The sequence below is a fragment of the Passer domesticus genome, chromosome 1, assembly GCF_036417665.1.
Source record: "Passer domesticus isolate bPasDom1 chromosome 1, bPasDom1.hap1, whole genome shotgun sequence".
Classification (NCBI taxonomy): domain Eukaryota; kingdom Metazoa; phylum Chordata; class Aves; order Passeriformes; family Passeridae; genus Passer; species Passer domesticus.
In genome coordinates this window covers 143,997,672-144,011,045 of record NC_087474.1, presented here as the reverse complement: position 1 = coordinate 144,011,045, position 13,374 = coordinate 143,997,672, and the positions used below count along the sequence as shown (strand labels likewise).

Sequence of the window (13,374 nt, the reverse complement as noted above, 5' to 3'; positions counted from 1 at the left end):
GGCCACACATCCATCGTGTCTGCACCGCCATCACCTGCCTTACGCCCGCGTTCCTTTCCCCTTCCCGCGGCGGGGGCTGCCGGGCAGCGGTGCCCAGGGGCCGCAGCCCAGCCGCACCTGCCGGCCCGGGGCGGGCGCTGCGGCGGCACCACGTGCGCCGCCGGGGCGGGGAGCGCCCGCAACGCCAGCCCAGCGCCGCAGCGGCAGCGGCAGCGCAGCCCGCTCAGCGCATCCTCCCGCCCATGCCAGGTGCCTGCTGCCGGCTACGCCGTGACTGAGCAGCGATGGGACCTCTGCGGGAGAGCAGCAAGGTGAGCAGCCGGGGGTGGACGGCGCGGCGGGGAGCGGGGAGAAGCAGGGGCAGGCAAATCGCGTTCTGCCCCCGCCCTGGGGGGGGCGGAGGGGCCGGGATTTGCCTGCCCCTGCCTCGATGATGGAAGGAGGAGGGTACATCCGAGAGGTTCCTGACGGGGTGTCCCTTCCCGAGCAGGAGCAGAGGACGCAGCTGGAGAAGGAGGTGTCCCGCAGCCGCATCCCCCGCTTGGTCCTTCGGCCGCAGCAGAAGGTGTCTCCCGCTTCCGAATCGCCCTTTTCGGAAGAGGAAAGCCGGGAATTCAACCCGCCCAGTTCCTCCGCGGGCTCCGGCAGGACTATCAGCAGCAACAGCTTCTGCTCAGGTACCGCAGAGCGATCCCCCCAGCCTCGGGGTCTCTGGGGAGCACGGTGTGCCCCACACGGCCACCCCCGGGGCTTCGCTGTCATCCCAGCCGCAGCATCTGTGTGTGTGTCGGGCTCCCATCGAGCCCGCATCAACAAGCCGTTTTACCGATGAAGAAGGGCAACCATTGATTTTTCCAGGGAAATCCAGTATCTGTTCTTTTAATATGTGTCCGTAAGTGACACCAGATGTTTCCATTCCCAGTTCTGCTATCCACTGCTAAAAAAGTTGGCGGTTTTATTGCGGCAGAAGCGTTGCTTTAAAGAGAAATATTTGCCTTAACAACTGCAGCGTGGTATTAAGGCATTTTGAAAAGCCCCTAAATCAAAAGTCGGTAAAACAGGGGAGGTGCTATCAGACTGCAATTCTTTTTGGTTTTTTGACAATGATCTCCATGAATTGGACCAGAATATGTAGGTGAAGTCTTCACTGCCATATTGAAATAAGTTTTGTTTATTTCAGAATTCAGGCTTCTGCTGATGAGCATGTCACCAGATATGAGCTGGCCGTGATGGCTTCTCTACAGGGAGGGCAATGGATGCATGGTTGATCAGAAGTAAATTATTACTCTCCAACTGTAGACCAAAAAAAATGTCATTTGCTTTTCAAAATATCACATGAGGGGCAATTCGCAAACAGATTTTTTAATATTGAATATTTGCCCTGTGTAGAGTTTAGCGCAATTTAAAGGCCTCAACTGGCAGTGAAAGATGCCTACTAGTGGTGAGTAATTTTTTAATTCAGTGAAACTCTTCACTGTAAATGACGTTAATGTACAACGCATAACAAAGGGGGTGTCAGTTGAGGGTCACATCATGAACACCTTGGACTCTATATGCCTGTGGTAATTCAAAAGGTATTTTTGGTGTGGAGAAATTAGTTTTCAATCATCAGTTTAAAGTGTAACATTTTCAGTGGTGGAATTGGAAGTGCTAGGTTAGTGGTTGGACTCAATGACTTTAGAGGTCTTTACAACCTATATGTTTCTATGCTTTTGTGATTCTCTATTTAAAAATCTGAATTTTAAGAAGTCTTTGCAATAGTTAGTATCAGAGCAACTTCTTAAGCCTCCTTTTTTTAGAAAAGTATTTCCAATTACCAGAGGTGTTCCTGGGAATAGACAGGAATGCTCTTATTTATCTTGTTCTTCACTACAGTGGATTAGAGTACTGTTATTGCTTTTTTAACTCCTTTCATGAAAAACAGTGTATTGAACACAGAGTACAAGTTTTCTTAGATGAGAAACACAATATCCATGTTTGAGTCTAGCTCTGCCAGATTTTGCAATTCAGGCTCAGTGGAATGATCTATTTGGTTATTGTTTAATGAACAATGCAGAGCGTTAAACAAACATCATAGGATTGTAAGAATGCTGGAGTCTTTTTCCCATGCCTTTTCAATCCCTCCACCTAACCTGCTTGAGTTTGCGTGTTCCAAAGAAATAAAATCTTTTGAAGCTTTCTAGAGATATGTTACTTTTATGATCTCTCCCAAATGGCTGATTTTCATCCTGATTTTTTTCCTTCTGTGTTGACAAGTCTTTCATCTTGATCACTGACATTTTTTTCATCTTTTGCATTTGTACCCCGCTCTTCAGATCTACTCAACAAGTAGCTGCCACTGTCATATACCCTTGCTGTCCCACTGCACTGCATAGGCTGTCTTGAGTCCCGGCAGTGCATTGTTTTTATTCTGGGTGTGTCTGATCTCATGGCTTGACAGTTGTATGGCACCTTTCACAGAGGGATTGCAGCATGCAATGCTGGTCTCTTAACCTGTATCTTAAGCATAACCACTCATCTATTTTATTTATTTTATTCATCTTTTATTATTTCATGCATACTGCAATGATTTAGTTTGATTTTTTTTCTCCATGTGAGAGTTTTGTGTTCCTAAAGCTGCCTGCCATACCCATACAGGTACACACTACATGGTTTGCTATTGCTGAGCCTTCAGACCTTACACAGCCATGGACCAGCCAAGGCACTGTCCTCCATCCTAGGCCCCAGTTCAGTTGTTGCTAGGTTTGATGGATTTTTCACTGGGATGTAGGTGTGGCAATAGTCACAGACTTGATTTCCTCATTCTCTCCCATCTCTTTCCTGTCTTCCACTTATGATCCTTCTTTATCAGCATTTGTCTGATTTAAGTGAAATCCCCCAGGGGCATCAGGTGGCTGCTAATTCCTATTTCTGGGGAGGGGATGGTGAACAGATGTATGGAGAGGTGAGTGGAGGGGCCACAGCCCTAACCTGCCTCTCCTGGTGCCTCTTCTTAATTTAGAAGTAGCATGTGCAAAAAAAGGTTATTTTAAATCAGCAAGTAGTACCTTTGGAAGACGAGAGCAGATGGGAACACTAATGTAGCAGTATGAGAAGGTTCATGAGCATTTAGATAAACCTCTCTTTTGTAATTTCTTTTGAGCATGAAGCTCCAAAATGTTTTTGATAAGCAGCAGATAGTATGAATTGATCCCTGGAATAACTAATTTCCTCTTTTTCCTCCTCTTGTCAGATTGTTCTCTACCTTTCTTCCATTATTATTGAAACTAAGTAATGATCTGTAGATTTCTTTTTACCCCAAAAGAAATTACTCTTTTCCCCTCATCCATTAAATACATATTATTTGCTTAATTCTGTAAAGCTTCTGATGTTGTCCATTTTCCTTGTGTGCTTACACTGGTCTCAGGCTTGGAGTTCTTTCTTTTTAAATGAGGGTAAATCTTGTAGGTATTAATAGTGTTGGTTTTGGGAGCCATGGCAGTGCTGCAAGCATGGTGGTAAGAGCAAACAATATCTCTTGGCAAAAGAAAAGAGACAGCTTTTGTAATGCTTAGTTTCTTTTGAAGAAGTTGTTAGTTCTGGCTGTGATAGGTTTAAATTTGCATGATCAGCTCCCTCTTTGTCTTGTTTGAGTGAATCAAAGCCTCACTTGATCATGTTGGTCAATTATTTGTAGTTGACTTTATGTCAGTTTTGCTTTGTAAGTCCATATGAAACACAGTGAGAGTGTTAGTCAGATCTGTGATATTCCTGACAAAATTTTGGTTTTGTATGTGTTTTTAATATTCTTTGTTTCTGCCAAGTGAATGTGGATGCTGTCTGGATGTTGTGTAGGCAAGCTGACCTTCTGTGTCTGAATTCACCATGCACAACCCTTAAAACCTTAGAGCATCTGGGGTCCTCCTGGTTGTCATTTGATATGGGAGCACTTCTCTTCTTCAGCTCGGCTGTTAGCCACAGAACTCATACAATGTCAAAAGATGGGAAAACATTCTCCCAGCAGCTTTGTGTGGCTCACCTGCTACTGAGCATTTGCCTGTGTCATGCGTGTTTCTCTCCTGAGTTGCGCTTGGCTTTCAGGTGGCTGTGTGTGCTTACCTTGTCAGTTGTGCAGAGAATGTGATCCAGAGCATCTCAAACAAGGCTCCTGCTGAGGGATCCATGGAGGAGCAGCTGCTGGGCCTTTGGTCATTCCAGTTAGTGGTTGCTTTGTAAGAAATATGATACTTTGGGCAGAGCACTGTCCTTGGTTTTGATGTGCATGTCCTTGGTTTGAAGTCAGCCTGTGCTAAGCTCAGTAAGTGTATTCAGCTTTTCTTTTAAAAAAAAATTTAGTCTGGGATATACTTTCTTTTCTACTTTTGGTTTTTGAATAGCTCAGCTTTTAAATTTCTCTGTATGAAGATGACTTGTTACACAGTACCTTTACAACAGTGCCCAAGTTCCTTTTGAAGCCTTTTCTAAGATGCCAGCTGCCAGAATATTGCCAGGGAATGCAGTGAAGCAGTGAAGCATTGGTAACCAAGATGTAGCTTTGTAGGAAGCTCTTGTATATTTAACAATTAGTTCAGCAAAGGATTTTTTAAGCCAGAGGACTTGGTTTACATCTGTAGCAAACAGTTCCTCTTTTCTTGTGCTTACCTGTAAATCACCTTTTTAATTAGTGTGAATAGTCCTGCAAGCTATTGAAAACCAGCATCTCTGTACATCAGTGACTGTGACTCACTCCAACGCAGTCTTCAAAAATAGGAGGTGAAGCTTCGTTCTTGCTTTTTCTTTAAAATTTCAAGATCTGGTTCAACACTTACTCAAATTCAATCCTTGTTTCATAACTTGTTCTTTTCTGGGGTGGAGATTTTATGTAAATCTTGTCCTTTGCTTGTGTGGCACAATAAATGTGCACGTGTATGTGGGTGCTGCAGTAGGAATCTCAGTGTTGCCATTCCTTGCTCACTTGCTCCTGTGCCCTTGATCTCAGAGATTATTTGCCAGTTGGCCCAGGTATTGGTGGATGCTGGGGCTGAGTTCACAGTGTGTGCCCAAAAAAGCATGTAGGCTTTAGGCAGGCTTATTAAGTCCATGTGAATGCACAACCCATTTTGCTTGCCATAGACAAGAAGAAGAGGTTGTACAACTGTTACTGAAGAAAAAAGCTGTACCTTCTTGCACTCCAGTAAATAATTTCTCTGTTAGAGCATTGAAGCAGATTGCATTATAAAGCAGCTAGCCTTGGAGACTATACAAAATAAGTATGTGTACTGAAATATATATTCCTGAATAGAAATAGATACAGAAAACTAATTTTTTTAGTATTTTAACAAGTCAATAGATTGAGGCCAGACAGTTAAATTACTAAAAGTAATCGCTCCTATTATTTGTTTGTATATATGTATATAATCCTATGGAAACAGTGAGCTCTCTCATTCTTCTTGTTTATTGTTATAAGAAAAAATATTTTGTCTAAATAGTTTCTTACTGGTTTATGTGTTTCATTTTTTTCTCTGAGTTACTGATTCAAAGAAACATGCTTAAAAGTTCTCAAGTATGTGATACTGAAAGTTAGATTCTCTTTCCTGCAATCCTTTATGCTATGCTTTCCCACAGTCATTTTGCTTTTTTTCAGACCTGGAGCTCTTTTCTAGCACTTTCGTTTGCAGCACTTTGTAAGGCAGTTCAGTGATGACTGTGATATTAATTTACAAAAACATTGAAACAAAATCTGTTTTCAAAAATACACATATGGCCTTTTTTCATGAGAATGCCGCTGGTGACATGCTTCCTTTTCTCACTACTGCTTCCCTAGAGAATTTCCTGCTGGACCAGCTTACATGCAATAATTTATTACTGGTTCATATTATGAGCCACCAGTTCTGTCTCTGTGGCACAGAGATCTGTTCCAAACCTGGAAACAAGAACAGTGTCTAGGTACTAAAGAGCAAAGTCTGCTTGTTCCCCAGTTTCTGGCCTTTCCCTGCTTTCCTTTCAACTTCAGTATTTATCCCCCCTGACTAAGTAACGATCCTTTTGTTCTTTTTGCCACACAACAACATCTGGAAGCCAAAATATTTGACCTTTTGGATGTTTTTTGTCACCCTTTTATGTGTCTGTCAGTACTGTGAACCTTTAAAACCCAACCCAGAGCTCCTGGGGTCAGTAGGACAGTTCCCGTTCTCCCTGGAACATTTTGCATGGTGCCCTGAGAACAGTCACCCTTTCTACTACACCTCAGCCTTTCTACTGGCCTTTTAGTTGTAGCTCGTTGTGTACTATGGGCTGAATTCTAGACTCTATCTGGTATTTTCTTCACCACAAATATATAATCCAATACTTTTTTTTGCAGTGCTTTTCATGCAACTTTCTATTGAGTTGAATATTGTCATACACTCTGAAGAAAATCACAACTTGTAGCAGGAATGAAACTTGAATCAGAAGTCTTGTATTTACTTTGTGTTAAAAGAGAATCTTGATGTTTTAAGAGAAATTCAACATTACATATTTTAGCCCTACATTTACAGGATTAGTACATATCCATTACATTTTCAAACTGTATTTTGAAGTGTATGTGACTAGATTCTATGGTGCTGCTGAGTGCCACTCTGGGCTTGAAGATAGTTAAAAGAGAAAAGAAAAATATGCATAAAATAACAATGGATACAATGTATATTATATCCTTCCATGAGAAGGTAAGCAAAGCAACCTTATGAAGTGATGTTGAATCTGTGAGGATCACAGTTATTTGCTGTTAGCCATGGAGGCAGAGCTATATGAGACCAAATGAGTATAACATGTTGCACTATTTGAGGAATAGGTACAAAATTCTTAAATTATTTGTGGTCTGTTGAAGATTTTTATTTCCCAAAATGGTGCCTTCAAAACTGGAAATAATATTTCTCATTTCTTTCTGTGCTGAAAAATGAAATTAACTACACAAAACCCCACAGAAACAAAGCTATATATACACATATATTTTACTTAATGTTAATATTAAATGCATAGTATTTTTTACACTGGATATAGTCAATGCTTTCCCACCAGAAGTAGCAGCACTACTACAGTGGTTCCACTTCCAGCTGTTGTCCTCAGAAAAGATTAATGAGGTCTACAAAATTGCTTAAACCCACACCAAACAGAAAATACTCTTCTTTGTTTTTTTTTTTTTTAGATTCTTTCCTGTCCTTACATTTAGTTTTAAAATTTCTATAAAATTTTCAAATAGATTTTTCAGTCCTTTATAATCTTAAACCCCTTATCCAGATGTTTTCTGTGATGTGATAATGAAATTCAGGAAGCTGTGCTATTCCTGACCACAGCTCTCCTAGTAACAGTACTATTTTTATTGATATTTTTACTAGTAAGCCCTCATGCTTCTCTTCTGTAATACACCATTAGTAGGGCTATAAATGTAATGACAAAGCCAGTAAACCACAATTATATAGTCCTCTTTCTTTTCATGTGTTTTGACAGAGCTCATGTCAGTCCTGTTTGTTAGTGAAATGTTCAAGTAGAAGGAACATTAGTAGATTTGCTGCCAAAATCAGTTAAAATTAAAATTAGCTACTTCAGTATGACTTAGCAATTGCACAGTCAGACATCAAGAGCAGATTGCTTTAAAGACATGTTTATGTGAAATCCTGCATTGCAAAAGATGCCCAAGCTTAGGAGCAGGTCAGCCCATCTTTTTTCACTTTCCTCTCTCCTCTTCTATATAATGTCAGCCTGTCAGCATTCCTGCCATGCTGTGACTGAACAGAGAGGGCCTCTTACCAAAGTCAGTGAGCAGCTCTTATACTAAATTTTCAGCAGTTGGTGGTCAGTCTGTGGGTGTGACAGAAGTCAGCTCAAAGGGGCTGGTGAGCAACAAGTATAAAAGCTGTCTGTACATTGATGATCCTCAGCAACCACTTGAAGATGTTCAGTTGTGATTTTGCTGGGTTAGATTTTATGACTAGAACATTACAGTCAAAAGATCTAGCTTGAAAGATGGACTGTGAATAGCAGGTTGTTTTCCAGATGTGGAATATCTGACAAAAAGAAAAGCATGTAGGTTGTAGGGACCTGTGGACAGCATTTCATCCAGCCTTTTTTTTGAAGCTGGACTGTTCCCAGCACATCCCAGCAGCCATGTATTTTGTCTGTTGGAGTCTAGAAACCCTTCAAGGACAAGAATTTGCACAGCCTCTGTAGGTGACCTCAGGGAGTGGTGCAGCTTCTAGCCAGCCTTTGTTCACAAGCAAAATGGAGCATAGTTAATTCAAGTTTTGCCTGCAGAGACACTGAGATTAAATGTGGAAATTATTTGCATGGCAGGATTTTGCATAAGTAGGCCTCCTCTCTTTTCCTGACACTACTGTAGTTGTCCTTGTGCTTCAGCTCTACTTTACTTTGGTATTTGACTGTTGGTAAGAGACTTGCCTCACAAGTATGTCACATTCTGAGAAATCTTCTTAAATACCAAGCCAAACAGGTCTTAAAAATAGCTAAGAAATTACTTTTAAATTGATCAGAAGGACCAAAACTAGTAGCATTTTTAAGACTCTACCTTTAGTGAAGTTAATAAATAACTTTTTTCCTAAAGTCTGTGTGATTTTGTAAGTGACAAATTGTTATTAGCAAATTACTAAACTTACAGTGTACATACAATCACATACTGGAATGGCCACTACACCTGAGTAAAAAAGAAAGGTTTTGGTACAATCGGGAGCTGAGGAGAATATTCCCACTTTTTACCTTAGGCTGTGCTCCCTCAGTGCTTGCTGGAAGGTGAGGGTGCCTCCAGAGGTATGAGATAGGATTTTTCCTGTTGAGACCCTCCTGGTGTGAATGTGAGTGTGCTCCTACCTCTGCCTTTCTATGTGTACTACTAATTTGTACTCTGATGTTTCGTCTGCTGCTTTTACTGTGCTTCCCAGTTGCTGCAGAATGACGCTGTGCCTCTCCCATTTGCAGTTTTCTCTGCCTGGGCACTGAGCCCTTACATTCCTGGGTTAGCTGCCCAGGTCAGAGCAGTGGTTGTGTTGGTCCTTGGAGGGAGCTGTGACCCTGCAGGCAGTGACTCAGATACTGGGATGATTTAGCCTGAATGGGGCTGTCCTTCTGACTCACCCTGCAGAGGAGCCTCTTTCTCTGTGTTTAATACAGAAAGAGACTCACAAGTGGAAGGTAGGTGCTGTATTCCCTTTGGTGTCTGCCAGCAGCTTTCGTAATTGCATAAACACCTCTGTGCTACCCCTGTAGCTACCCCTGTGCTACATAAACACATGTGCTACAGCCATGAAGAGAAGACCAAAATAGTTCAAAAAATTAGGGTCAAAAAAGGTGAGGCAGACAAGCAGACTGGGAGATTACCCTGAAAAACTACCCTTTGTGGTACCCTCACTGGCAATAGCCAGCTTGCAGTGTAGCTGCCTGGCAGAACTGTGGCTACCCAGAGTAACAGATCCTGAATGCAAACATAACCTTCAGGTAAAAGCCAGGAAATGGTTTTTGTCTTGGTACACTGAACATTCAAAAGTTTGTTAGAGCCGTATGTTGAATTCCAGAACCCACATTTCTTGGTGGAAATTCAGACCATGTACAGCCTGAACACTGGTCAGGGGACTCTTAGGAGGAGACCAGTGTTGGACAGTGAAATAGGTATCAGGCAGGAACTGGATGATTCAGTGTCACAGGAGTGCCTAACTCAATCTGGCAGCTAGGAGTGAAAGTAAAAAGTCAGTGCTTCCTCAGCAAGAGCATCATTAATTATTTACATGTGTTGTATAAGGAGGCTGTATATTCAAAGCTTCTTGAAGCCTTTTGGGAAAGGCAGTATTTTTTTTTTAAGAAGGTTCTAAGGCATATTCCAGTGAACCTTCTAGGATATCTGTGCTGAAAAAATCATTGCATCTTAACATATAGCCTAAAAGTCTACAAGAACAGTATTTTTGTCAATTGTTCAGAGTATTGTTATCTTTAATTCTGTTGTTTATGTTTTGACTTTACTGTTTAAAGGTTAGTCAGGGCATGCAAATGTCAGAGTGCTCTGAGCAACTTTCCTGATGATTTGTTTGAGGAGACACTATCCCGTGTTTGGCTTTGAAATTTGGCAGGCATGTCTGATCTGGGAGAGGGCTTGGACATAGAATTTCAAGTGATGAAATCCAGCTGATGTTCAAAGGAAAAGTCTACTCCCAGAATGCTCCTAGGAGGCCCCTGTGGGAAAAAAAGACACTGTGAAAGAAAGCAATGGAAATCGTGTGTTACAAATTCATGTGATTTCACCTCTTGTGCCAGTAAATTCAGGCAAGATAAGAAGTACAGGCTTTCACAGCACTATTTACCAGCTTTCTCTGTTTTGTCTTCCTGATGCTGATGTGCCTGAGAAGGTAAATCAGGTCTGCCTCTGATCCTGAGGAGTCTAAGGTGTGAAGTCCTTACTGGGGCAAAACTCCTGTTGAGTTACAGGGTTGAATCCTTAACTGACCTTGCTGGAAACTATATGCACATCATATCAGAAAGTCAATCCCATTGTGGGCTCATCTGTTCCATACGCACTTTTTTGAGAGAGATTCCTTATCTTGGCCCATTTCTGAGCAGGTGGAGGTCTTCACTTCCTTCCATCAGAGTTTCCAGCAGGATTTAGGAGGAGCCTGCAGGTCTGGGGGAAACACTGAACGCACCATGCTGCAGTCACATTCTGCTTGCAGGTGAGGAGCAGTGAGCAGAGAGGGTGGTCAGGCTGTCTGGAGATGGAGGGGGAATCAGCTCCACATCAGGGTCCACAGGGAGGTCTGCTGCTCCTATGGGGACTTGATGTACACTATTAAATACAAATCAGTAGCCTGTTAAGGTTTCAATAGCAGGAAAGATGAAGGTAAGCAAGCAATTGGCTAGCAATAAACAGCTAAAGAGCATCTCACTCTTCACCAGGACTTTTCCTTGTGCCAGGAGGGTGAGCTGTGGGTCAGGTGGCCAGGCTCATTTGTTGTTTTTTTAAAATGCCCTGTTGCACTGAAAGCTCTAGTTCTTGACAGTAAAACAAGGATATGTAGATAAGACATAATCTAATGGTGCAGTGTCACCAGTGTGATATCACAGGCAATGTTGGGGGGTGGTAAATAAAACATTTTTGTGCTATTTTAGTATGTATTCTTTAGCTACCTTTTTCTTAATTGTAGTTAGTTTTGCACATTTGAGGGTTTTAGTGCCCCAATTTTTAACACTGTAGTTTAGTTCTTTCATTGGGTGAAGTTTTATCAGCTCCTGTGGTTCTTCCAGGCTGCATCTCTATAGCTTTTGGAGTTACTTGTACATAAATTCTCCCATATAAAACAGATCTGTGAGGTTTGCAGAACCTGTGTGGGTATTGCTGTAACTGTATTGGTGGAGAGATGAGGTAGATGGTTTCTTGTGGGTTTGGGTGGAAGGTTTTGGGAGGGGACTTTGCTTGGGTTTTGGTTTTTTGTTTTGAGGGGGTTTTTGTTTGTGTGGGGATTTTTTGTTGGTTTTGTTCTAACAGAAAGTTTGGAAACTAATGCCATATACAGAAACATCTGAGTAGAAGAGTCATAATTAAAACAAACTGTGCAAGCTGTCATTTATTTGTGAATATATTTGATTATAAATGTTTGTGTGCTTCTAAAGGGAGGCTGCTTTGGACACAGCTGAAGCAGCTGCTTAAATGCAATTCAGGAGCTCACTCAGTGGTGCTGATCCACCATCCTGCAGGTAATATTCACTCAGCCTGCAGAAGAGACTCCAAATGGTGGAGAAAAGGAAACAGAGGCTGATCTGGGAGGAAATTGCCACCTTCTCTCTTCTTTGTGTTGAATTATATTGTGATGTTGATAGGAATGGAAAGGATAAAAAAGTAAACTAAAGTCAAGTGGGCTGCAATCTTGTGTTAGTCAGGATGAATACAGGGACAGGCCGAAAAACTTATTAGCAGTTTTCTCTTTTCTATTATTTTGCTAGGAACGAATTCTGAGTTACAGAAGGCAGCAGCAAGATGGCAAAAAGAAATGCTTTTTGGCTTAATTTGGATTATGTGAAAGAATTAAATTTGATTAAGCTGGAGTGGGTGCTTTGCACTGTTACTGCCCTTTGTGCCCTGGGAAGTGTTTCTGGCAGTAGGCTGGATTGTCCCTTGGCTTGGCATCATGCCTGGCACTTGGCAGAGGTCTGGGATGCAACACCTCAGGCTGCTGGATGCTCCTGCAGCCTAATGCATGCAGCTTGCTCTGGACAGTCACAGCTGTGGGTACCTTGCTCAGACTGAAGGCAGGACATGGAGAAATGAGAAACAGAACCTTGGAACAGATGAGTGAGGGTAGAACAAGTGCCCTGGCATGAAGGGAAACTGGATCACATGGAAGAATGAAGTTTTTCTACTGTATTGAAGGAGAAATAGCTAAAAAAGGCAAAAGCTGTTTTTCCTGCTGAGGGGAGGTAGGCAGAAAGGTGTTAGATAGATGTGGGGTGTCCCTTCTGACTCATAAACATGCAGTTATGCACTGACTTTAAAATCAATATGCCCATGCAAAGCTCAGTACAAAATTACCCTTAACCTACATTATGAACAGGGTGGAAGCGGTAAGTGCAAAACAGTCATGCAAATTGTTTGGCTCAGTTGCAGGTACTTCTTTGGGTTTCATGTTGGCTAAAGATAATGCATCAGGAGAAGATTGCAATGGCATAATTCAAATGGCAGCTTTTGTTCTGTCCTGGGAAAAAACAGATTTCTCCAGGAGAGTCAACATAGCGTGTTTGGTTTTGTTGTGCATCAATTAAACCACTGTGACTTCTAGGGGAACTGCAATTACTCCAGATTACATGGAACATGATTAGATTAAGTTGTGGCTTGATATGTGGATTTCTTTCAAAATCAGACTGCTTATTTTGCAGTCAGTTGTTAAGAGCTGGAGTATTTGTATCCCTGGAGGTCAGGAACCTGGGTCTGTTCCCAGGGTGGCTGTTGATGCCCTGGAGTGTTGGTGTGCCCTCAGAGGAATTCAGCTTTAAACAAAAGCAATCTGTGTGTAACCCACTCTCTTCTCAACCAGGTACCTCACAGCCACTTGTCAAGAATGGAAGAGTTCTATGATCATGTTTGCTTTTAAAGGAAAGACAATTTTGAGGAGTCTCAAAATTAATACCAGTTACATGAAATTCCTGACTTTGTGCATGTGGGCTGTAGGTTGTTGTCTTGTTGTTCAGATACAGGAACATTTCTTGAAGGAGAGTGTATGGCCCATGCTTGCTCTGCAGCCAGTGTGCACAACTACATAAGGAAAATTCCTGTAATAAATATCCTATGTAAGAAACATGAAGATATCTTCATGCTGCAATATTCCCTAACCTTGCTAAAGGAATTCGTCTTAGATAGGAATTTCCATT

General features: G+C 42.0%; 1 protein-coding gene across 1 annotated transcript in view; it reads left to right on the top strand.

The window, feature by feature from the left end:
- The first annotated feature begins 27 nt into the window (after positions 1-27).
- SYBU (syntabulin) overlaps positions 28-13,374 on the top strand; it is a 40,104-nt gene continuing 26,757 nt past the window's right edge. The window contains exons 1-2 of the mRNA XM_064394804.1: positions 28-311; positions 491-677. Coding sequence (XP_064250874.1) covers positions 285-311; positions 491-677 — 214 coding nt within the window. The 5' untranslated portion in view covers positions 28-284. The remainder of the gene's footprint in view (positions 312-490; positions 678-13,374) is intronic.